The sequence below is a fragment of the Epithele typhae genome (genome assembly GCF_022376455.1).
Source record: "Epithele typhae strain CBS 203.58 chromosome Unknown BXZ73scaffold_5, whole genome shotgun sequence".
NCBI classification, from domain to species: domain Eukaryota; kingdom Fungi; phylum Basidiomycota; class Agaricomycetes; order Polyporales; family Epitheliaceae; genus Epithele; species Epithele typhae.
Window position 1 is genome coordinate 99,386 of NW_025954196.1, and position 22,964 is coordinate 122,349.

Sequence of the window (22,964 nt, forward strand, 5' to 3'; positions counted from 1 at the left end):
CTCGACCAGAATTGATTGAGCGAGAGAAGCTTCTTGTCGGGTAAGTGGCATTTTTCTCGCAGAAATGCGTGCCGTGCTGATCCGTCTGGCCTCCTAGATCTGCCTATTGCTGCTCAGCAGATCGCAGAGCACAATGGCTGGTCAACAGGCCGCGGCCGTCACGGGACGACGGTTTGTGTGGCGTTCTTTGTACACCCTCGAGCCCATCGGAGCCCTGTGCGCACCTATCCCCCACCACTGTGCTCCCATTGTTCATCTTCATCCATAAATCATAGGACGACATGTTTCGAAGACTCAGACCTCGTCGTCTCCCCTAGTCTCCTCGACGGTTTTCGTCCTCTTCTCCTCATCTCGTCGTCGACTCTCGTCCTCTTCTCCCCGTCTGTCCATCCTCCAGACATCTCACGACAACGCTCACGCGTCCTTCATCGCTCTCTCTCTTCCCCTCTGGACCTCTCCCCAAAATCTTCACGACCCCCATTATGAACGACCACTTCGACAACCTCATCGTCGACGACGTCGTGACGACCACTATCGACTCCAGGCCACCGATTCCGTGTAACACGACATACAATCTCGCCTCCACGGTCCCTACCATCGCCAGCTCTGCCATCGCCACCTCCGCCATCGCCACCTCCGTTATCGCTAGCTCCGCCCCCGTCGGCCCGACTGCCGCTATCCCCACCCTCACCGCCACCGCCATCGTGCTCCAGTCGTCCAGCGCCACGCACCACGATATACGTCCATATATGGTCGTGCTCGGTGCAGTCGTGGCAGTCGCGTTTTGTATGGCTGCGATGCTCCAGTGGAGGAGCCGGCGGAACAGCAGACGTTCCCAGCAACCTGGTAAGCACATGCACACATCGACGTTCAACATGTGCTCAACGTTCCCTAGATGTCGAGAATCAGTTGCCACAAAACATTCAGAGCTCACCGCGGGAGAGCATCATCTTGACCCTCGGTTCCGATTCCTCCGACTCTGCAAAGCTAGACGAGCAGGATGAGTCGTCCAATGAGGACTCTCCCGCTGCCTTCACCCCGAGCCCAACGTCCTCTACCTGCTCCCTTGAGTCCACCGCCACCGTCACGTCCTCCACCTTCTCCCTCGAGTCCACCACCATCGGAACGCTCCCCACCAGCGCCCTCGGGTCCGCCACCACCGGAGCGCTCTCGCCGCGCGCCCACCCATACGGGGCAGCGGGGGGGCCGGTGATCGTCCTGTCGCAAGTGCGCGAGTTGAACAAGGCTCAGCGCCCGTGGGCCTCGGACCCCGAGCTCCATACTCAGGCGGCCCGTGGAACATCTCCGGAGCTCCCACCGCTGCAGTTCCCCGCGCCGTTGGTGCTTTCGTTCAACACGCGGGAAGATGCGGCGAGGTGGTCACGGGCGACTCGGTGGTCGGGTACGCTTGTTGATCAGTCGAAGCGCGACACTCTCCCCCTGTACAGTGATTCGCGTCCTCCGTCGTACAACAAGACTGCTACATTTGTTTTTACTGGCCTGTAGTTTTATCCTTGCTCTCTCTCCGCTGTATTTTTAGTTGTGTATTTGTACCTCTCTCGCACTGTAAGGAGCTCGTTTGACACGAGGATATCATGTTGATCGTAGTAGCATTTGTAGCCCAGTATCAGTGGAATTCCAGTCGGATGATTGTACATATGTGGGATAACTGGTCTATGGATGGACTACGCCTGGAAGGGAATGCGGAGGGCGTTCGTTGAAAGAACACGTACAGGACTATGGCGGCATACATAAATGCAGATCAATGGGCATGGTCAAGTGATGACGCACAACGTGACGGTTCATGAGCGGCCATCGGCCGACAACTCTCGTGCGGCGCACCGTGATGGGGAGCCACGAGTGAATATTTGCGTCTGTGTACCGGCTCTGCACAATGTTAGAGCGGCTTTACCACCTCAGTCGCGTCTAAAAGAACTTCAGATGAAACGTACCGACTGGAATATGTCTTTCTCAGGAGTGTATTCCTAGCACTTATCTCAACTTCGGAAAGCACCAAAGGCGTTTAATAGCGCCGGTAATATAACTTTGCATGCTATGCGTACACCACTGACATCAACGATCGAGTACGGAACCTCCGAGTTTTGCACAAGACGCCAATTCAAGGACAGCGCAGGTGCCGTGATCCGGGCCGCCGGCCCGCGCCACTGCCCGCACTCCACCTTGAAGCGCGCAGGTGCGAACAGTGAAGCTCCATCTACGCGTGACTTGTCTCTCGCCATTCCCTCGCACTCTTTCTTCGCCGTGTCCTCAGCCACAGCCCCCTGCAGCACTTGGATGGGACGGCGGATATCCCCGGATGTCGCCATAACCGAGGTCTCGATTCGGCTCAGGAAGTCGACGATGCACAAGAGCAGGGAAGGGTTCGTCGACCCTCACGCGCTGCAGTCGTACGTTGTTCCTTCTGTCTTCAGGTCGTCGACACAAATCGCAAACGAGACCCCGCGGAGGACGGTGCACGTGCCAGGAAGACGACAAAAAATGGGCCGGGCGGTGGACGGTGAAGCATGGTTCCTGAGAGCGCGGCCGCGCAGAGGGTGTCGGACGATCTGGCGATCGTGGTGGCGGACATCTACGCGCGCAAGGTCAAGCGGCTGCAGGCCATCGCACAGGGCCTGACCGGCAGCGAGTATCTGGTGCGTTTCTTCTTTGCCCCGGATGCGTTTCAGAGGCACCGCGGCTGACTGTATGCGGGTGCAGACGCGTCGGGGGCGCAAGAAGAATGGGGTCGGTGTGGCGATGAAGCGTGGATGCCACGCGGAGGCGGTTCCTTGGACACGAAAGTTGCAGCGTTCCTCGCTCGATGGCCGTCGTCGTTGGCGGTGAAGGTGCGCTCGCTTCGGAACACCTGCGCGTCCGATGGGGTGGGGCCGCGCCGACGACGTGTGGCCGTCCGGCGCAGATGTGGGGCGTGGGCGTGGGCGGGTGGGTGCTCGTCTGTCTGGGGCGAAGGCCGAGGTACGTACTGCGTGACTTCGTGCGTGGCCGGGTGTCAGGCAGTCTAGGATGGGCTGGTTTCGCCTTGCATTGTGGATTCTGCACTCTGTATTTGCAATCATGACTTTGTCCAGCTTCGCCCACGCCATGGGCTCTGTCATCCAATGCAATCGTAGGCCACCGAGGATGTCTGGTCGCAGCATTACACAATCGCCGTACGTGAACAGAACCTGGAGCTCGGCAGGGCTATTCCGAGAACAGAACTTGCAGCGCGGGAGGGCGACTCCGAGAGCGCAGCCGCCGTACGTGAACACTCGGGAAGACGACTCCGAGACCGGTCCCGTCGGCTGCTGTCCTCCGCACGAGCGCCCGCGGCGATCACCGACTCCACTGCGCTCACAGCAGCGATGGCCCGCTCAAGCACAGGTCCATACAGCGCTCACTCCTTCATCCCCAGCGTCCCTCACAACCACATGCGGTATAAAAGGCAGCGTCAGAAAGAGCTCAACAGCAACATCCTCCTCCCATCAACTCCATCAGCCCAGCTACACAGTGCGTGTTGTCGTCAAGCCCACCCACCCCCTCAACTGACCCTCTTTCTCAGATGGCTTCTACCCAGCCTCGCATCGCTATCGTCGGCGGCGGCCCCTCCGGCCTCGTCCTCCTTCTCACCCTCTACAAGCGCGGCGTCGCGGCCACCCTCTACGAGCGCGAGGCCGACTACGCCTCCCTCGCCTACCTCGGCAGCTGCCTCGACCTCCGCTGGACGCACGGCCAGCGCGCCCTGCGCGAGAACGGCCTCCAAGACGTATTCGACGCCAACTCCCGCGCCGAGGCCGACGCCTACCGCGTCCTCGACCAAGACGCCACCATCCTCTTCGACCACACCACCGAACTCTCCACGAACCCCGAGGAGGTGGCGCCCGAGATCGACCGCCGCTTCCTCCGGAAGATCATGATCGACGCCGTCCCCGCGGAGTCCATCCAGTGGGGGCACACCTTCTCCTCCGCGCGCGCGCTGGGCGACGGCACGCACGAGGTCGCGTTCACCAACGGCACCACGATCGTCTGCGACGTCCTCATCGGCGCCGACGGCGCGCACTCGCGCGTCCGCCCCCTGGTCTCGCCCACGAAGCCGTTCTTCTCCGGCATCAACGGCGCGGAGATCTCGCTCGCGCCCGACGTCGCCGCGAGCCCCGCGTTCGCGCCGTTCCGCGCGCTCATCGGCGCCGGGACCGCGTTCGCGCCCGTGCGCAACAAGCGGTTCGCGGTGCAGCCGAACGCGGACGGGCGCGTGCGCATGCTGCTCTCCTTCCGCGGCGACGAGGCCTGGACGGTGCCCACCGCGCCCGAGACGATCGCGGAGACGCGCGCGGCGCTCCACGCGCTCTTCGACGGCTGGGCGGACGTGTTCCACCAGGCGATCGACGGGTGCGACGAGCAGATGGTCTACCACCGCCCGCTGTACATGCTCCCCGTCGGGCACCGGTGGGCGCACGTGCCCGGGGTCACGCTCGTGGGGGACGCGGCGCACTTGATGACGCCGTTCGCGGGGATGGGCGCGAACCTGGGGATGCTCGACGGGTTGGAGCTGGGCCTAGTGCTCGCGGAGGCGGTAAACGCGGGGGCGACGGCGGAGGAGCGCGAGAAGGCGATCGCGGGGGCGGAGGAGAAGATGTTTGAGGCGGGCAAGTTCTGGCAGGAGCGCACGGCGGCGAACATGGCCGCCGTCTTCAACGAGGGCGCGCCGGAGTCGGCGGTCGCGGCGATGAAGAGGCACATGCAGGCGCGGGGTGGGCAGAAGAAGTAGGCCGTTCGCTGTGTAGACCGCAATAGTTACGATATGTCATGTCTGCAAACGATCGTCCTTCCTGGGCGTGCTGATTTCTCAACTTCGTCCGTCGGATGTCCTTGAACTTGAAGTCGCCTGCAGACGCGCTTCTTCGCCGCGAGCTGCCCTCTTGCTCAACGGCCAGATAGGCGCCGATCTCAATCACTCACTGACCGCATACACTCTCCTTCTCCCCCCGCTACTATCCAGCCCCCGTCCTCCCAGCACTCTGAACTTCCCCCCACCCACTACTGTCGACCCAGCAACTTTCTACTTCAACGCTTCCGGGATGGCCCCACTGCGCCCACGGCAGTTGATCGAGGTGGACGATTTGTGAGCGCGTACCGCCCTGTCATCTGCATATCATTCCCCTTAGATGGAGTCGTAGGTCGGCGTCGCAGGCTCGCGCTCAGGAAGGAGGGGTTTCCAGCCAACGGTGTCCGCGGGGCTACCCAAGCGGCACTCTTCCACCCGGGGGCGACGCGGTCGACGAGGCGGCCTCATGAACCCCTGCACAGTAAGGGTGCGCTAGCTCGCCGACGCGAAGACCGGTCCGCAATGCTAAGTCACCCGCGCCGGCCTCCACTGGACCCACTATCTGCCCAAGCAGCTGGATCCCGTCCGGTGTCGCGATCCTCCCCGCGTCACCAAGGGGCTTGAGCGGGTGCGGCGCGACCTTGAGGGGACCGGCGTGATGCCCGACGCGATGATGATCTGCCTCGCGTTCATCGTCGCGTGTGGATGTCCACAGCGAGGCAGTGCTCGTGCACGTTGAATTGAACGCGCATGTTCAAAGGAACATAAGGTTTCACACTTGTCCACTCCCACCGAAGCACCACCACTGACGCAGATTGTGGTAGGTGGCATATGTACAGGATACGTATGCTCAGTGGCTCAGTGGCAAGCTTCATCGAGACACCGGCGATGAGCCCCCTCCGAAAACAATTCTTTACGGGACTTGGCAATAGGTATACTGCAGTACATGGCCACCGCCCGGAAGACTACGCTAACGATTCACACAGCCCCATGTGTTTGCAGCCCTTCAGATAGAATCAAAAGCTTAGATAAGATTGATGCGTTGCCTGCGAAGCCTTTGTAAGACGACTCTTTGTCTGCCTTTTGATCGCTTATCTTACATTCAGGAGCATTGCATTGAGGTCAAAGCCACGCTTATGCCACAGTGACATTCCATCAGTGGTAATTCTATTGTTCCCTCGTTCAGGGCGCCACTTGACACTCATCTTCCTTATAGGCAATGCCGCTTTGATTTGCTTCCCACTGCCAACTACACTGCACCCTCACACCGCCAATCGCAATCTCCCCTTGACCACCGCCTGTATCCTACCCTTCGTTTCCTGCGACAACGCTACCGCAACTGCGCAGCTAACATTGACCAGTATTCCGACTGCCCCTCGTCATGAACACGGTTATCCCGCGTCCTCTCCCAGAGTCGGTCAGTTCCACTGACCTCGCAGCCCATATCCACGCCCAATCTGACCACCCCCGCAGCTGCGCGACATGTGGTTCTCTCGCCACGAATACGAGGCTGCGCTCGCCATCCACAGTTTCCTCAAGTTCGCCATGTCCGCCGACCCCGACGACGACCTCTTGACCACGGCGATGAGGCTCGAGAGCTTTGTCCCGCACGTCATCTACTGCCTCTCGCCTCCCCTCGACGTCGCATACGCCACCCTCTACCTCCTCTGGAACCTCCGCCGGAGCGGGAACCGACATCTCTCCTCCGGCCACGGTCTCTTCCTCGTCGCCCTCCGACTCGCGTGGTCTGTGCTCGAGGACCCTGGCGTGGTCGCGCCGTACCATCGGTGGATGGACGCGATCCCGGGCCTGTACTTCCCCGTCTCCCAGTTCACTGCGCTGGAGATCAAGTTCTGCGCCGCGCTCGACTGGAAGGTGGGCATCAACCGCGAGGACTTTCTCGCCTTCAAGGCCGGGGTGCGGACGTGGGTCACCGAGAGAGGACGGCTCCCGTTGGAAAAATACCTCGAAGATCGCGCGTTCGAGACGCATCCGGGCCCCGGCACAGATTCGGACCCGAAGGGAACCCCGAGCTATGACTGCGTCGCGCATCTGCAGCAGGCCGTTTATCACTGCCCGAACTACGAGCATGTGTCTATGACGGGCTCCTCTCCCGACTCGGCCTGCTCTATTGGGACCGCCTCTTCTGGAAGCCCGGCGCCGCTGACACCGGCGGACGCGATGGAGGTGGCGGAGTCGCCCCAGGCCCAGCCTTGCGCAGGGCCGGCAGACGGTCGCGAGGCCTCGCCCTCCGCTCCCCATCACGGTGCACCGCGCGAGAGTTGTCGGCCGATGGCCGTCCATGAACTGGCACGATGTGCGTTATCGCTTGACCACGCCCATTGATCTGTCTTTCTGTACGCTGTCGTTATCCCCTGCTGTACGTTTTCTTTCCACGATCGCCCTACACATCCAGTTATCCCACATATGTACAATCATCCAACTGGAATTCCACTGATATTGGGCTACAAATGCTACGATCAACATGATATCCTCGTGTCAAACGAGCTCCTTACAGTGCGAGAGAGGTACAAATACACAACTAAAAATGCAGCGGAGAGCGAGTAAGGATAAAACTACAGGCCGGTAAAAATAAATGTAGCAGTCTTGTTGTACGACGGAGGACGCGACTCGCTGTATAGGGGAAGAGTGTCGCGCTTCGACTGATCAAGAAGCATATCCGACCACCGAGTCGCCCGTGACCACCTCGCCGCATCTTCCCGCGTGTTGAACGAAAGCACCAACGGCGCGGGGAACTGCAGCGGTGGGAGCTCCGGAGATGTTCCACGGGCCGCCTGAGTATGGAGCTCGGGGTCCGAGGCCCACGGGCGCTGAGCCTTGTTCAACTCGCGCACTTGCGACAGGACGATCGCCGGCCCCCCCGCTGCCCCGTATGGGTGGGCGCGCGGCGAGAGCGCTCCGGTGGTGGCGGACCCGAGGGCGCTGGTGGGGAGCGTTCCGATGGTGGTGGACTCGAGGGAGAAGGTGGAGGACGTGACGGTGGCAGTGGACTCAAGGGAGCAGGTAGAGGACGTTGGGCTCGGGGTGAAGGCAGCGGGAGAGTCCTCATTGGACGACTCGTCCTGCTCGTCCAGTTTGGCAGAGTCGGAGGTATCGGGACCGACGATCAAGATGGTGCTCTCTCGCTGTGAGCTCTGAATGTTTTGTGGCAACTGATTCTCGACATCTAGGGAACGTTGAGCACATGATGGACGTCGATGTGTGCATGTGCTTACCAGGTTGCTGGGAACGTCTGCTGTTCCGCCGACTCCTCCACTGGAGCATCGCAGCCATACAAAACGCGACTGCCACGACTGCACCGAGCACGACCATATATGGACGTATATCGTGGTGCGTGGCGCTGGACGACTGGAGCATGATGGCGGTGGCGGTGAGGGTGGGGATAGCGGCAGTCGGGCCGACGGGGGCGGAGCTAGCGATAACGGAGGTGGCGATGGCGGAGGTGGCGATGGCGGAGGTGGCGATGGCGGAGGTGGCGATGGCAGAGCTGGCGATGGTAGGGACGGTGGAGGCGAGATTGTATGTCGTGTTACACGGAATCGGTGGCCTGGAGTCGATAGTGGTCGTCACGACCTCGTCGACGATGAGGTTGTCGAAGTCGTCGTTCATAATGGGGGTCGTGAAGATTTTGGGGAGAGGTCCAGAGGGGAAGAGAGAGAGCGATGAAGGACGCGTGAGCGTTGTCGTGAGATGTCTGGAGGATGGACAGACGGGGAGAAGAGGACGAGAGACGACGACGAGATGAGGACGAGACGACGAGACGACGAGACGACGAGAAACGTCGAGGAGACTAGGGGAGACGACGAGGTCTGAGTCTTCGAAACATGTCGTCCTACGATTTATGGATGAAGACGAACAATGGGAGCACAGTGGTGGGGGATACGTGCGCAAAGGGCTCCGATGGGCTCGAGGGTGTGCAAAGAACGCCACACAAACCGTCGTCCCGTGACGGCCGCGGCCTGTTGACCAGCCATTGTGCTCTGCGATCTGCTGAGCAGCAATAGGCAGATCTAGGAGGCCAGACGGATCAGCACGGCACGCATTTCTGCGAGAAAAATGCCACTTACCCGACAAGAAGCTTCTCTCGCTCAATCAATTCTGGTCGAGATCCGGGGCTGAGAACGACTCCAACTCCGACATCATCAGCGCTCGCGGATTGGCGTGCGCTTGCCGTAGCAGTGCCCCCTGCGCCCGCGGCGGACGCACATGGTGGCTCAGGGACAACGTGAAGGTGCGGAGGCCCGTCGCCGCGCCGCTCGCTGTCGGTGCCCCGAATTCTAGCTGATCAAGTCCCATTAGCTAGATCTCTGCTACAGATAACAACGGGAATAACGCTACCCAAGCATCTCAACACAATGGGCCTCGCCAGTCGGTAATCATGTGCTTGAATATTCGGTGGCGAGTCGGCGACGTCGGCGGTGGCGGTCAAGTGGCGGGGGCGAGGGTCGGGAGTCGGCGCTCGTTGCCCTCGCCATCAGCATCACGTGAGTGTTCGACCCGAGCCCCTGGCCCGCCCTCCGTCCTCTCGCGTCTGCCCGCCACCCCCGAGCGGCACCATAGCTGGACGTCCAGGCATCCCCAGGTCTGTTGCCACTTCTCCCTCAAGGCGGCTGAACCACCCAAGGCTTCTTCTTGACATGTGGCGCACACATGGACCCACGCTGACGTTCGTGTGTACGTACACACGCCATGTGCGCGAGCGTAGCCACCAAGAGTGCGCTGCTTCAGGTCTCTGCGCCAGAGCTCAGAGAATGTGCAGAGCGGGGGATCCCACAAGCGCGTGCACGAGCGTACGCCGTCGGGAGAACTTCGGTGGGACCGGCGCTTGGCGTAAACTCCGAGGAGGACCGCTTCAGACCACGACCAAGGTTGGCATTCCTGGGAACCGGCTTGTCCGCAGAATGCACGATCAGAACCCTCTGATTGAAATTGAGGGTGGCTGCGCAGCTGGAGATACGGTGTGGACGGCCGACCGTCGACGTCTGCCCAGACGTATCTGTTGACATCTAGCATCGTGAAGTCAACGCACCTGATCATGAGGATTCTCATAGCCTCCATATCTTCTTTTCGACCGTACACCGCCGTAAATTCATAAACCCTAGAATGCGAAGGCCATATCAGCGTCGGGTAGCACGAGCCCGGCGAACTCCGAATGGCGCGAAGCTTCCTCCCTTCTGACGGACTCCGAGGCCCAAATCCGCAGTGTGGGTGGTTTTTGATCCCGCGAAGCACTCCCCATGTGCGCTCTCTGATTATGACTATTGCCGTGGGCGAGGCGCCGCGGCGCGCTGGTCCGCCCGGGAGCAGTCGATCAGTGTGGCGGAGTCGACATCTGCCCAGAGAGAATAGGACTCGCCTGGGAGTCGAGCCACGGGAAAGGATTTACACGATGCTGATGGGAATATATCTGGGTCAGCGCTGATATCCTGCCACCCAGCCGAACGGGGTCGGGGATGTCGCCATTTCATCAGCGTCCGTCGCTCCAACCTTCCAGCGCGCGTTGCTGTACCTGAGAGTCGGCGCATGTGGTCAGCCATTCAAAGCCCGCTGGGAGACGATGTCGAAACATACGTAAATGGGTTCCCGCACTGTGGTAGCTCGGTCGGCGCGCGGGAAGGGATGGCGGGATCTGAGACATGAGTACATCCGCTCCGGGAGACGTTCCCACCTTCCGTCCGAGGATCACGTTGGGTGGGCTAGCATAATTTTGATCACGAAAGCATTCAGGGCTGCAAATACAAATCCTAAAGCACAGGTTCCACAGCGAAACGCGACAGCGAGTCCGAGATCCTATTCACGTAGACTGTCAGGTGCCATGAAGAGCGTATGAAGTCATCGAGCACCTACCTCGACTTTCGCCCATGACAAACGAGCACGCCCACACCCTCTATGGGTCCGGGACGACGCACGTCTCGCCGAGCGCGCAACGCACCAGCCCTAGTCCGTGACCGAACAGTGGGAGCCACCCGCTGCTCAGCCTCTGACCAAGCCTACCCCGCGCTGCCCGGGGAAGTTGGCGCCGCCACCGGCCCATCCCATAGGGCGCACACGTGCTCCACGAGCGCACCCCCACCGCCAGCGACGACGGGCACCGAGCCAGGAATGTTGCGAGGCCCGCCCCTGAGACGCGTCAAACGCACCAGATACTCGTTTCCAGACTGGCCATCGCGCGGGTAGTAGAGGGTCAGAATCCAGCTTGCAAGTCTTGCTTTTGGGCTTGAGGCGCGACCATGATCTCTTGAAGCTCTTCGTGATTGTGGACCAGGGTGGAAGCAGGACGATGGAGGTGGGTAGCGACGATGGCGTGCGGGAAGGAGAGCGTTGCGCGGCGCTCCGCGTGCTCGCACGGGCCGGTGCAACCCGGTGTCGTGTCGATAGTGAGCGCGCTGGTTCAGTCAGTGAGATGCCCAATCTTGCCATCGACACACTGTCCTCGGCCGCTGTGGTCGCCGCGCACATCGTATCCTCGTGCTGGTCAACGGTATCAATGAATCTATGGACATCAGGTAAAAATACAGCCGAGAGTGAGTAAAGATACAACTGCGGACAAATAAGGATACGGGCGATATGTACTCTAACGATACATATCAACTGCTCTTCGAGAGCACATTTGCAGTCTATGTGCAAGTGGTTGAGCCGAGTCGGATCCACCGAGCCTCTGCGCCAGGGTCGAACGCACATCTACGTTACCAAATCAATACCACAGGAACTGGTCGAGTGACCGTCCTCTCCTTCCCGAACTCGTCCAACTCGAGGCAGGTCTCCTCCCGCTTCTCCTGCGGCCACTGCGTCGCCCCATCGTGACGTGTGCTGATAGGCAGCACCGCACGTTCAGGGGCCTGCAATGGTGGGGGATGCGGACGCGCGAACTCGAGTGCGCCAGAGGCGGTGCCAGACTTGAGGCTCGCGAGGCGAGAGGAGGCCGAATCTTTCTCGGAGTCTTGGTTAGCGTCCGCCTTTGAGGAGTCGGAGAACTCGGGTTCGAAGATCAACGTAATCCTCCCCTTCTGCGGCTTCTGCGGCTTTTGCACCAGCTGCTCCTCGATGTCTATCGAACGTTTATTGAGCACGGAGGGGTGGCGAAGGTGAAAACTCGCTTACCAGGCTGCTTGGATTGTCTGCTGTTCCGCCGGCTCATCCAAAGGACTCGCCCAAGAATACCGACCACCATTCCCACGACTGCAATGAGCACTACCATGAATGGGCGCATGTCGATGTCGTGGTGTGTGGCACTGGACGACACGAACACGGTGGCGGTGATGCCGACGGTGGCGGAGCTGGCGATGGCAGAGCTAGCGATGGTAGGGACGGTGGTGGCGAAATTTTGTGTGTTCATGCTGAGGGTCGTAAGGATTTCGGGGAGAGGCGCAGAGGGGAAGAGAGGGCGTGATGAGGGACGCGTGAGCGTTTTCGTGAGAGGTCTGGACGAGGGGGGACGGGGGCGAGACGGGGACGAGACGACGAAGAGACGAGGGGAAACGACGATGAGACGAGGGGAGACAGCGAGGTCTGAGTGTTCGAAACATGTCGTGCCAGGACTTATGGATGAAGGTGAACAATGACAGCTCCATGGGGGGCCAAGGTGCACAAAGGGTTCGCGACTCTTTGCGCTCGAGGGTGTCCAAAGAATGCCACACAGACTGGCGTCCCGTGACTGCCGCGGGCCGTTGAACAGCAAGAGGCAGATCTGACGGACGGCAAGCGGATCAGCGCTCAGTCCATTTTCTCGCGAGAACAAACCGCTAGTTACCCGACAAGAGGCTTCTCTCAGCCATCATCAATTTGTGCATGACTCAATTGACGAGCTCCAGACGCATCTGCGCCCCTGGTCGAGCGGCGGAGACGCGTGCTCTTCAGGAACAGTGTGACGGGCGCGTCGGAGGCCCATGGCCGCGTCGTGCACGGAATTCTAGCTGATGACATTCCATTAGCCAGACGTCACCCTCAAAAAACAAGGGCACATTCATACTTATTACTGAAGTGCCACTTGGGCCCGGTATCACAGACAGTCGTCAGTGGCGACGTTGGTGGCGACAGTGGCCACTGGCGGCTCGGGGGTTCGGGCGCTCGTTTCCTTTTTCGGCTGGGCGTTCACGTGGGCTTCGGGCCGCGGACTCCGACTCGGACGGTTGACCGCATCGGACTCCTCGGAGCGCTCTCTCTTCACAACTGACTCCGAGTCCCGGATATCTGGGGCCACGTCGTACCCGCGTTGCTCGAAGTAAACTCTCACAGGCGGCCTCTTTCATATCTCAGTTGTCCTGCACGCAGTGTTCGTCTGTGCCGTCGTGAGCCGACGCCTAGGGCTCGGGCGCGTGATCTAAGAGCACATCAGCCTCGCATCGAGCAGCGAGCTACGCGTACTCGGGTGCAGGGGTACAAATCGCGCCATCCTCGGTGCTATGTCCGCCGACAGAGGGCTGGGTATCTTTCGTGAGAACGAACTGGACAATCCCATCAGCTGCACGCACGTGTGTATGCGCTGCCCCGATGTTGAAGGGCTGGCCGAGTGTGGCGACGACGATTGTGAGCTTCGCGGACTCCTGGCGATGGCACACGTGACACTGCCTCTGTACATCCGCTGCTGTGTCATTGAATTTGCACGATTGCACATGTATACATTCGAAGGTCATAGCGCGGGTTTCTACAAATTTCTACACGGCCCAGGTGTCGTCATCATTCGCCGAGCGACCCGCCTCAACAGCAGCAGACAACTCGTCCCGCAGCAAGCCTGTGACGATCCCCGCCCAAGGCCAACGCACCAGCGGACCGGTCCGCTCCTCAGAAGGAGTCTCTGGAAGCGCCGTGCTGATGGTGTCGGAGGTGGACCGGAACGTCGAGACCCTCCACAGTCCGCCACGCACACCGTCGCGGACAGGCTGGGGGTTGAGGGACGAGTCCGTGCGCAAGGATGACCGATTGCATTCGGTCACCCTCTCCTCCGCCGGGACGTGTGCACTGGACGGCGGAGTGGGGATGGACGTGTGTCCGACCACGCGCCCGGAGAGCGCGTCAGCGACAGTGGTGTCGAAGGAGGTGGTGGAGCTTGCTGCGCTGTAGATGAAGATGCGAGGAGAGGGGGAGATGAGACGGTCCGAGTCAAAGTGTTGGAGCATGTGTTCCTCGGGAGGGCATATCCTCGTGTATGGAGGCGGAGAGGGTTCAATGCCGACACGCCTGGGGGCGGCTCTGTGCGGTTCGGAATCTAAGGTATGCATCATGAGCACGATGTGAGTATCGAGATATGAGCATGTGCTTACCATGGTTCCTGCTGTAGGATTGTTTGATGCTCAGGTAAAGCAAACAACCGATCATAAAGCCCAATAGTAAAAAGGCGACATCCATAGCGATCACGAATTGCGTAGTACTAGACTCGGACAGAGCACCTATGGGGGTCCCGGAGGACGCAAGACGGGTGACAGTGCTGGTGATGGCCGAGATGGTGGTGGTTGACGTGGGGCTGGGAGTGGATACACCACAGCGAACAGTCGAGTTGGTCGTCGTTGTCGGCGCGTCATACAGAAGGATGTAGTCGAGGAGATAAGGTGCGGCCGGCCGGGCGTCGACGTCCACCGAGAGGGTATGTTGACGACTAGCGTCGGGAAGTTCTGCGAGAAAGAGAGGAAAATGGGGAAAGCAGTCGAAGGAAACAAGAGTCTGGTTCGCCGCGATCTTCCCATCGACGCTGTAGGTTGCGGTCGCAGGCTCATCATCGGTGTAATGCACAACTGCACCGTACACGGCAACGCGCGGGAATCCTGAACACGGGCACTGAATACAGCACGTTCACGCATGGTATTCATGGGGTTCCACTCACCACTGAAGGTACACCAGAACGATGTCGGAGTGGTGATGACCCAGAACGTATTGTTCAAGTCGGTGCCATCGTTGAACATGGCGGTCACATTCTCGCCCACTGTAGGTGCGATCGTGGGGGTGTTGTTCGCGTTGATCATGGAGTAATCGACGACGAAGGAGCCGAAGAGGGTTTCGTGAGTCATATTGGAGGTCGTGAGCGTGTTCGTGAGTTGGAATGAGTGGGGAGAGAGCGATGGTCAAGGGGACCTGTTACGCGCGTTATGTGTGTCCAGAGCCTGCTCAAAGCGCCCCTACCCGGGGAAGCTTCGCTGTCGTCCGGAATGTGGGCGTGTGGGAGCTCTAGCAAGGCCTCCGCGGCCATCTTCGAGACGCCGTTGTGCGAATCGGTTTTTCGATCGTGTTCCGTCGGAAAACGTCGGATCCAGAATCCGGTGAGTGGATCACTGCAGTCGGGTAGACTCGAGGCGGATTATCCGACTTGGTGAGAAGCTTCCATCATCACCTTCTGTTCGAATGTTGGCGCCGCGCGTGGTTCTTGGTGTGGCGAAGCAGGATTGCCGCAGTCAAGCGAGTTGGTCCGCGATGAGACAACGGCGAGCATGTGGAGTCTTTGTGTGTCCCAGGAACGATTTGAATGGGGTGCCGTTGCGAAGAGCTCTGTGCCGTTGTGCTGGGAATTTCAACGAATATTAAGGGGACTCGCCTGAGGTGCGTGCGCGGCGCATCGATGCTGGTCGAGCAAGGCCAGGAACGGGGATGATGTTGGAATGCTGGACAGGCGACACATCATTTGGGCGAGGGGTTCTCGGCGCTTGTCTGCCCGCCGCTTGCCACGTCCCGGTTGCTGCGCTTTTGGCGTTCGTCTCCGAGTTGGCGTGAAGAGTCGAGAGTGGAGACTACGTTGTCGCACCCAGCCTGGCGTGCGTCTTCTGGTGGCGTGCGTGTTCGGGTAGGTGCTCGACTGTCTGGGACGAAGACATAGATTTCGTATTTCGTGCGCATTTCTGGAGCGCCGAACCCGGCCCCCCGCGCCGATCGCCGAGGTTTTCGCGCCCCTCCGCCTGTGCCTCCGCTTTCGTCGCCTCTGCAAGCACCAAGCCCACTCCCCCCCTCCACAGTGCATATAAATCTTCCATCCCTGCCCTCAGCGCAAGGGGTGCCTTCCGTAAAGTACGGCCACAGCGCGACCATATACTACGGCGCGTACGAACCCAAGCATGTGAAATGACCAACGAGGAAAGAGACTATGCCTCCATCACTTGCTGTACGCCCGCAGCAAATCGTCGACGTTCTGTGCGTAACACCCTCGCACCGGTAGCTTGAGCCGCACCTCGGGCCGCTTCTCCGACGGCACCAGGTTCGTGGGTCCAGCCTCCGCACCGACGGCAAGCAGTGTGGGTGCAGTTGGAATCGGAGTGCGAGGTCGAGACCCCTGCACAGACTCGGTCGCTTGCGTCCACGCATGGACACGTCCAAGTGCATACGCCTGCGACACGACCACCCACCCGGTCGCCGCTTGCGACCCCGCGCTCGACGAGACTGCCGCAATCCCGGGAGCGGATGCGTATGTGCCAACGCGTCCCGCGAGCGTGCCGACGGCGGTGGACTCGACGGAGGTGATGGAGCGTGCCAAGCTGTGGGTTGGGAAGTGGGAGGACGTGGCGGCCAGACGGTACCCTGGCTCGAAGTCTCGCATGTTGCGCTCCCCGGACGGGGCATAGTCTGATGATTTTTCCGGGAGCCGGCCGGAAGGCTCTGTTGTCGAGATCGACGGCATGTTTCTGTGCCCATGCAGTGGCAACGGCTGCTCGGGATCTATGACGCGCACTGTGAGTACAGGACAGGCATAGGACAGAGCAACGTCCTCACAAGGACCCTATGCGTCGTCAATCAGCACCCACCCACAACTAAGCGAAAAGCACTCGAGGACGACGTTGAAAGCTGGCTCTCGTCGGATCTTCATGCTATATCATGCAATTCTAGGGGATGTATTTATTGTGAGAGATCTGTTCGTACAAACTACCTCCATCCATGAGATCCACAAGCAGTTCTGCAACAACACCAATGTCAGCAATATGCTTGCCGAAGGGCCTGCGTCACCGATCTTACCTACTTCTCGTCATTCACGTTCTCTACGTTTTGGCACCCTCAAGCAGTGCCGGCCACCTGCTCTATGCGGCCGTTGTGCCACTTGACCGTGACGCTGCCGTCCTGGTTCCCGAAGTACGCCGACTTGGCCATGTGGCAGAACAGGCCGACCTCGACGATGCCCGTGAGCATCTTGATGCGCTGCAGGAGCTGCTCAAGCATCCGGATCAGCACTGCGGCGGTTGCGCGAGCGACGACGACGGGCTCACCGTGTAGGGGTCCTTCATGAGCTCCTCGGGGAAGGGCGCGTCGATGATGAAGTTGCCGTTGTCGGACACGACGGGGCCGGCCTTGGCCTTGGCCATCCGGAGCTGCGCGGTCGGGGAGCCGATGAGGTGCAGGTTCTGGAGGATCTTCTTGTACGCGAAGGGCACGACCTCGATCGGGATGCCCTGCTTCCACTGCGCGCGTCGGGGTCAGTGGTGGGATGCGACAGGCACGAGGAACGGCGCGGGCTCACGTTCGTGCCGAGCACGTCCGAGTTCTTGCGGTAGTCCGCGACGAGGACGAAGCTGGGAAGGGCGGGTCCAAACGAGCTTCAGCGTCCCGCTTCGAGCGCGGAGCGCGGGCATCGCGAGATTAGGGATTAGAGTGGGACTTACGTATCAGCAGCCTCGGCGAGGACCTTCTCGCGGAGGTGGCAGCCTCCGCCGCCCTTGATGCAGTTCAGGTCGTGGTCGACCTCGTCCGCGCCGTCGATAGTGACGTCGATCACCGGGTACTGGTCGACGTCGCCGAGGAGGAGCTGCGCCTCGACGATGAGCTCCTTGGACTGGAACCCTGCGGCGCGCCCACTTCAGCACGCGCTTGTCGGGGGCGCAGGCACTGACGCACCAGTGGGGATGAAGACGCGGTCCTTGTTGAGCTCCTGGCCTTGGGCGACGATGCGCTCGACGACGTAGGGGACGGTCGAACCTGATGACGCAAGTGGTGGGGACCATCACAGGGTCTCAAACTGCGACATCACCGTACCAGAGCCGATACCAATGACCTTGGAGAGGACGGGTCATGAGCGGAGTGCAGAGCCGATGCAGCGGACGGGCGTACCTTGTGTTCCGGGAGGATGTGCTTGTCGACGGCCGTCCAGGCGGCGAGACGCTTCGCGCCTTCGACCACAGAGGTCGGCTCGGGAACTCCACGCGCCCCCTCGTCAGTGTCCCACAGCGCGACCCAGCAGACGACGACATCTGCGCACCTTTGGACACGACGAGCGGGCCGCCGGGCATGCTTTGGCCCTTCGCGCGGAGCGGGGCCGGGTAGACACCGCTGGTCGGCGTCCTGTCGACCGCGGCGTGAGCGACGGCGGGGGGTTGGGTGGCGATGGGCCCGGCGAGCGTGACGGCGGGCATCGTGCGGGGCGAGGGTGGGTGCGGGGCAGGGGCAGGGGCAAAGGTGTGTGCGATTGGGACGTGGTCGCGGGGCGGGCAGACGGGGGACTCACGAAAGGTCTGGGGTGAGGACCGCAGGCGGGATGGGCATCGTCTTCTGTCGTCCGTGGATCGCTCTTCGTCCGAGCTCTGGTCCGGACTCGAATCGGAGGCTGGCTGGCGCTGTCGGGTGCGGCGGCTGGCGCTGCGGGGCGGAGAGGGTGCGGAGGCGGTTCGAGGGAGGCAAAGTGGGCGAGCGTGGCCTCCTGAGTACTGCGCGCGCGGGGTGGGGGTGGAGAGAGAGAGGAACGTGGGTAGACCGACGGAGCATGGCCTGCCCTCGCGAGTCGCGATCGTCGCTCAGTAGCACTTCCCGCGGGCCCGGTCACGACCCCAGTCGCGAGCCGCGCGCCTCACGCGTCTTTTCTCCCGCCACCATCTACGAGCCGTCCTGCGCTCCCAGCGCCTCGCTCGCGTAGGAACATGAAGGCAATAAGAGGTTCGTTCCCTCCCAGCCTCCATCGCGATGTCGCTCACGACATGCGCTCCCCCCGCGTATTTACAGGTATCCTCCTCACTTGGTTAGTCGCGCTGCCGTGAGCTCTCCGGCATGATCTCTGATTGCTCCTTCTCAGCGATTCCGCGGTGAAGCAGATACTGCTCACCATGAACGACAAAGAGCACTTCATAATCGAGGACCTTGACGACTTCCACGTCGTCATCAAGGCCGAAGCGGAGTGGAAAGTCAGACGCGACCTCGAGGTCGAGGTGAGCAGATCCAGTGCCACTCGAGGAATAATTTCTTTACGCCGCTCTTCAGCTTGAGAAGAACACGTATAGTTTGGAGTGAAGGGCTTTGTTGTGCTCAGCACTACACTGCGGTTCGACCCGACCATTCTTGTCGCCCCTCACACGCTGCATCCGTCGGACGTATAGGATGACGCAGTTGTGGTAAGTAAATATCTTACTCGCGGCCCTCGCTGTTCCACACCGCACAATGGTATTCGACAGATCACTCCGAGACAGACCGGCTCAGTAGACGAGACCTACGGTCTCAAAGCTTGCTGTACGCCGGCGGGCTCTCCCCATCCCACGTGTCGCGCGCCGAGATATGGCGTCGAGTCCCGCCCGTCCCACCCTCCGCCCCATCGCCGCCGCCTTCCGAGAACGACGCTCTGAGCAGGTCCTCGAGGCTCCCCATGTACGGCGGCTCGAGCCGCACCTCCTCCTTAAGCTTCTCCTTGCGCACCGCCGCGTACCCCTCCTCGCCCGCCGCGTCCTGCACAATGGTGGTCAGGGTCGGCGGGGCACGCGCGCTGCCGCCTTGCCTCCGGACCTGACCCTTGCGGTCCGCGGATCGCCGCCCCGCGGCGGCGGCCGCTGCAGCCTTGTGGTACGCACGCGCTTGCGAGGCGACTATGATCCCGGGGGTGCGGGGGGCGACCGGGGGCGCCCCGAAGGCGAGGGACCGCACGGAGGTCGACGCGGTGGACGTGGGGCTCGGCGCGGGATCGGTCGCTCCGGCGTCGGCGCGGGGGAGCGGGCTGTATCCGAAAGGGTTGGGGGCGCGAGGGGAGCGGTAGTAGGTCCCGGTGGGGCGGACCGAGTGGTAGTTGGGGAAGTGGGAGGGAGGGAGGAGCCCGGGGCCCCGCGTCGGGAGGGGTCTGAATGCGCGCGCGTTGCGAGCCGCGGACGTGGACTGGGCGGGAGCGGTCTCCAGGGGGCTGAGGGGTCGAGCAGGCTCTGCGGCGAGCAGCAGCAGGCTCTTCTTCCGGTATTGCGAGAACTGCTGTTCGGGATCTGAGACGCGCCTGGTGAGCGGGCTGGAAACCATGGGGAGAAGTTTGACGGACGAACCAGAGTACCTCGAGGAGGAGAGCACACCTCTCCACCCGCGAGTGCTGCGCACACGGCTCAGAGCCAGACCCCACGCGACCAGGAGGATGCCGCACAAGCCCGCCAAGACCCCGATGACGGGCAGAGCATAGGGTCTGATCGTCGCCTCGAGGGCCGGTACCGACGACTGGCTTGTCGGAACTTGCGGCGTGCTCGTCGCGGAGCTGCTCTCGAGAGCCTGCGCGATGGTCGTAGTCGACTCCAAGTCCTTGTACAGGATGATGTAGTCCAGCACATACGGGGATGCCGGCTGAGCGTCGACATCCACGGAGAGGTTGTACTGACGGCTAGGATCGAGCGTCGAGGAGACGAAAAAGGGGAAGTTCGCGATGTTGTTTATTGAGAGAGGGACAGCCCTCGTAGTCGCGTTCCCATCGAGGTTGTACGTGGCCGTCGCGGCCCCCATCCCAGTGTCTTCCAGCGCTGCCCCGTATACTTCGATACGCGTCGCTCCTATAACAACGTCTGATATAGCGCGCCCGTCGACTGAGACATGGGACCGAACGCACCTGTGAAGCTCCACCAGTAACTGATCGGGCGGTCAAAGACCTGCATCGTGCTGTTCAATGAGGACGTGACAGCCATCGCCAGTATAGACGCAGTCTCCGGTCCGGCCGCAGGCGCGTTTGCATCCAGCGGAAGGGGGCTGCCAACGTTGATCGCAGAATCATCGATGATGATTGCAGTGAGGCTGGGTTTCTCCATGGCGAACGCCTACGGCCTGCGCAAGGACTGAAGAAGGAGAGGAGAAGTGCGAGAAGGAGTGAGGCTGGGGGTCCGATTCTCCAGAAGATCCTGCGCCACGTTATATGCACATGAGGATGTGGCGGGCCTCGGCGTTCCCATGAGAGCGAGCCTAAGGGGGGTGGACCCACAAACACGTCCTTCGGGGGCAGCGGGGACGGCCCGGCATGGACGCCCTTGTATTTCGAGCGGCACGTTGGTGATGATGTGCGTATATGCTGGGATTCCAACACCAACGGTCAGGGATAAGCGGGCTGGTATAAGAGCGCGCTCCAGTGGAGGTACCCGAGGTTCGCGGCTAGACCAAGTCCCTTGTATTCTCGCTTACGTTACCGATCCGAGCCCCCCGCGCTCAGCAGGCGTGGGCCTCGACTCCTCGTGCTTCGGGGCCAGGGGAGCGCAGGACGACCGCGGGGTTGGCTTCCACTGATGCAGGCTTCCACTGCCAGTGCTGACTGGTCTCGTGCGGTGATCTCGGTTTGCAGGATGAGCCTCACGCTCAGGAAGCCAAGACGGCGCCGCGGCAGCCTTCGGCATCATCTAGACAATGCGAGTTGTGATCAGTGAATTCGTCGGGCCATATAGCGGTGCTTCCTTACCAGCAGCCTCTGCTTGGTCCCTACTTCAAGTTTTGTTGGCTGAGGATTCGCAAAGCTTTCAAGAGAGAGAGAGCGGGCACGTCGCGCAGCATCTCTCTCGGCAGTTTGTCCTGATGCTCGATGCGAGGATGCTGCAGACGAAGTATTTTGGGTGGATGTCGGTGCCAGTCCAAGCGACAGGGCGCTTGGACGGGCGTTCCTGACGCGACCTTGTGCCACCCGGTAGCGCCCGACGCGTGGCGCGTCAGGCCGACGCACGCTTCGCCGTTCGACACCCTCAGACCATCCCCTCTTCCCCCTTGCCCACTCTGGTCTTCCGTCTTTTGTTCACCTTGTGCTGCCTTCCACTACCACCCCTACCTTTGGCGTAATACTCGGCGAACCGTCTCTCTCAATGACGCGGCAATGACGTACGCAATCACCAGCAACCAAAAACACAACGTGAATCTCGAGCGCAAGACAGACGCGGACCGGACGAACGACTGGTAGAACACCGTCTCGCGGCGGACCAAGCTTCCTTCCAACCGTCCCCCCCGTATCGTCTACGCCGCGCCGCCCAATCGCTCCTTTGAATGGCGTATAGGCACGTGAACGTGAGGGACGCTGGGCAAGTACAGCGCATACTCTCGGCGTGGAGTGATATATGGAGCGAAGACGTCCTCATGACGAGGAACGCGGCGCGAGTCGGGCGGTCAGACGGCGATCCTGGTCTCTCGCCTCCGTTCAGGATGACGTAGCCGTTGGGAGGGTTCAAACGTTCGTCGGTGGCCGCACGGTGCGTAAGAGGAAGTGGGTAGTCCGTCCTCCCTGTGCGGTGCACTACCCGGAAATCGGGTCGCTTCCAACCCCAGGCAGTGCACGACCGCAAGTTTGGATCGTGCGGATCCGAGGTGGAAGCCCCTCCCGAGGGACGCATAGTTCACTCATGTACTCCCACCTCCTCTCCAATACATATCGTGCGTTTCCTGCGACTCGACGCGCTTTTCAACGTCCAACAACACGCCCGCTGTCCACGAAGCGACCCATATTCCATCCAGGCCGCAAGCAGACAAGACGCGCCGCGCGCAAAACCAATTGGGGACGCTCTCGAGCCGAAGCTTCTCCTCGCGTTCCCCCTGCCACGAAGGGCGACCAAGCGCGTCCCACCGCGACGTCCGCGCAGGGAAGACGACCACCGAAATCTCCGGCGCCGCTGCTCCGCCCCGCCGCCCCACCTTCGTGGTTCCAGGACGGATCCCGACCGCCCAAGCCCACTCTTCCCCCCGCTGTTCTCGGAGCGTTCAAACGTTCATGCACTGGCGACCGCGGATCGGTGACCACACTCAGGAATGGAACTGCACAATGAACGCCGGTGACAGCAGGTCCTCCGCGAACCGTCCGGCCCCGCACAATCCCCGCCGCGCACGCCAACCAGGCTTTTGCCGCACTGAGTGGGACGACGTCGAGTGCCAAGCCTGTCCGCGCCGCGGCGTCCGAACTTTGTGCATGGAAGGCCTGCGGATCCACTGGGCCGCGCTGTCGCCTCCCGGGTATGGGAATGCTTGGCAG

At 61.2% G+C, this 22,964-nt stretch overlaps 10 protein-coding genes across 10 annotated transcripts; 4 read left to right on the top strand and 6 right to left on the bottom strand.

Annotated features, from left to right (window-relative positions):
* Positions 1 to 482: 482 nt before the first annotated feature.
* Positions 483 to 2,844, top strand: BXZ73DRAFT_74471 (uncharacterized protein; the record flags this gene model as incomplete). Its single annotated transcript, XM_048022027.1, has 6 exons — positions 483 to 846; positions 896 to 1,402; positions 2,012 to 2,194; positions 2,273 to 2,408; positions 2,525 to 2,654; positions 2,719 to 2,844. The coding sequence occupies 6 exons, from the start codon at positions 483 to 485 to the stop codon at positions 2,842 to 2,844; spliced, it is 1,446 nt and encodes a 481-aa protein (XP_047881419.1).
* A 715-nt stretch (positions 2,845 to 3,559) lies between these two features.
* BXZ73DRAFT_40893 (fumarate reductase/succinate dehydrogenase flavoprotein domain protein) lies at positions 3,560 to 4,765 on the top strand (the record flags this gene model as incomplete). Its single annotated transcript, XM_048018663.1, has 1 exon — positions 3,560 to 4,765. The coding sequence occupies one exon, from the start codon at positions 3,560 to 3,562 to the stop codon at positions 4,763 to 4,765; it is 1,206 nt and encodes a 401-aa protein (XP_047881420.1).
* A 1,438-nt stretch (positions 4,766 to 6,203) lies between these two features.
* Positions 6,204 to 7,168, top strand: BXZ73DRAFT_97584 (uncharacterized protein; the record flags this gene model as incomplete). Its single annotated transcript, XM_048027413.1, has 2 exons — positions 6,204 to 6,239; positions 6,296 to 7,168. The coding sequence occupies 2 exons, from the start codon at positions 6,204 to 6,206 to the stop codon at positions 7,166 to 7,168; spliced, it is 909 nt and encodes a 302-aa protein (XP_047881421.1).
* Positions 7,169 to 7,398: 230 nt separating this feature from the next.
* On the bottom strand, positions 7,399 to 8,452 carry BXZ73DRAFT_97585 (uncharacterized protein; the record flags this gene model as incomplete). Its single annotated transcript, XM_048027414.1, has 2 exons — positions 7,399 to 8,009; positions 8,059 to 8,452. The coding sequence occupies 2 exons, from the start codon at positions 8,450 to 8,452 to the stop codon at positions 7,399 to 7,401; spliced, it is 1,005 nt and encodes a 334-aa protein (XP_047881422.1).
* A 2,575-nt stretch (positions 8,453 to 11,027) lies between these two features.
* Positions 11,028 to 12,179, bottom strand: BXZ73DRAFT_74474 (uncharacterized protein; the record flags this gene model as incomplete). The annotated part of the gene is made up of 5 exons (XM_048022028.1): positions 11,028 to 11,229; positions 11,301 to 11,336; positions 11,523 to 11,524; positions 11,566 to 11,891; positions 11,945 to 12,179. 5 exons carry the CDS (start codon positions 12,177 to 12,179, stop codon positions 11,028 to 11,030), a joined length of 801 nt encoding a protein of 266 aa, XP_047881423.1.
* Positions 12,180 to 12,842: 663 nt separating this feature from the next.
* On the bottom strand, positions 12,843 to 14,844 carry BXZ73DRAFT_74475 (uncharacterized protein; the record flags this gene model as incomplete). Its single annotated transcript, XM_048022029.1, has 6 exons — positions 12,843 to 13,083; positions 13,208 to 13,287; positions 13,315 to 13,413; positions 13,606 to 14,048; positions 14,104 to 14,601; positions 14,661 to 14,844. The coding sequence occupies 6 exons, from the start codon at positions 14,842 to 14,844 to the stop codon at positions 12,843 to 12,845; spliced, it is 1,545 nt and encodes a 514-aa protein (XP_047881424.1).
* A 604-nt stretch (positions 14,845 to 15,448) lies between these two features.
* On the bottom strand, positions 15,449 to 16,439 carry BXZ73DRAFT_74476 (uncharacterized protein; the record flags this gene model as incomplete). The annotated part of the gene is made up of 2 exons (XM_048022030.1): positions 15,449 to 15,856; positions 15,975 to 16,439. 2 exons carry the CDS (start codon positions 16,437 to 16,439, stop codon positions 15,449 to 15,451), a joined length of 873 nt encoding a protein of 290 aa, XP_047881425.1.
* Positions 16,440 to 16,810: 371 nt separating this feature from the next.
* On the bottom strand, positions 16,811 to 18,159 carry BXZ73DRAFT_41094 (ribose 5-phosphate isomerase; the record flags this gene model as incomplete). The annotated part of the gene is made up of 8 exons (XM_048018700.1): positions 16,811 to 16,960; positions 17,020 to 17,211; positions 17,271 to 17,322; positions 17,413 to 17,590; positions 17,645 to 17,725; positions 17,783 to 17,801; positions 17,858 to 17,943; positions 18,006 to 18,159. 8 exons carry the CDS (start codon positions 18,157 to 18,159, stop codon positions 16,811 to 16,813), a joined length of 912 nt encoding a protein of 303 aa, XP_047881426.1.
* A 558-nt stretch (positions 18,160 to 18,717) lies between these two features.
* Positions 18,718 to 19,027, top strand: BXZ73DRAFT_97589 (nucleotide excision repair TFIIH subunit; the record flags this gene model as incomplete). Its single annotated transcript, XM_048027415.1, has 3 exons — positions 18,718 to 18,758; positions 18,813 to 18,945; positions 18,998 to 19,027. 3 exons carry the CDS (start codon positions 18,718 to 18,720, stop codon positions 19,025 to 19,027), a joined length of 204 nt encoding a protein of 67 aa, XP_047881427.1.
* Positions 19,028 to 19,231: 204 nt separating this feature from the next.
* Positions 19,232 to 20,778, bottom strand: BXZ73DRAFT_74478 (uncharacterized protein; the record flags this gene model as incomplete). Its single annotated transcript, XM_048022031.1, has 2 exons — positions 19,232 to 20,526; positions 20,583 to 20,778. 2 exons carry the CDS (start codon positions 20,776 to 20,778, stop codon positions 19,232 to 19,234), a joined length of 1,491 nt encoding a protein of 496 aa, XP_047881428.1.
* Positions 20,779 to 22,964: the final 2,186 nt, after the last annotated feature.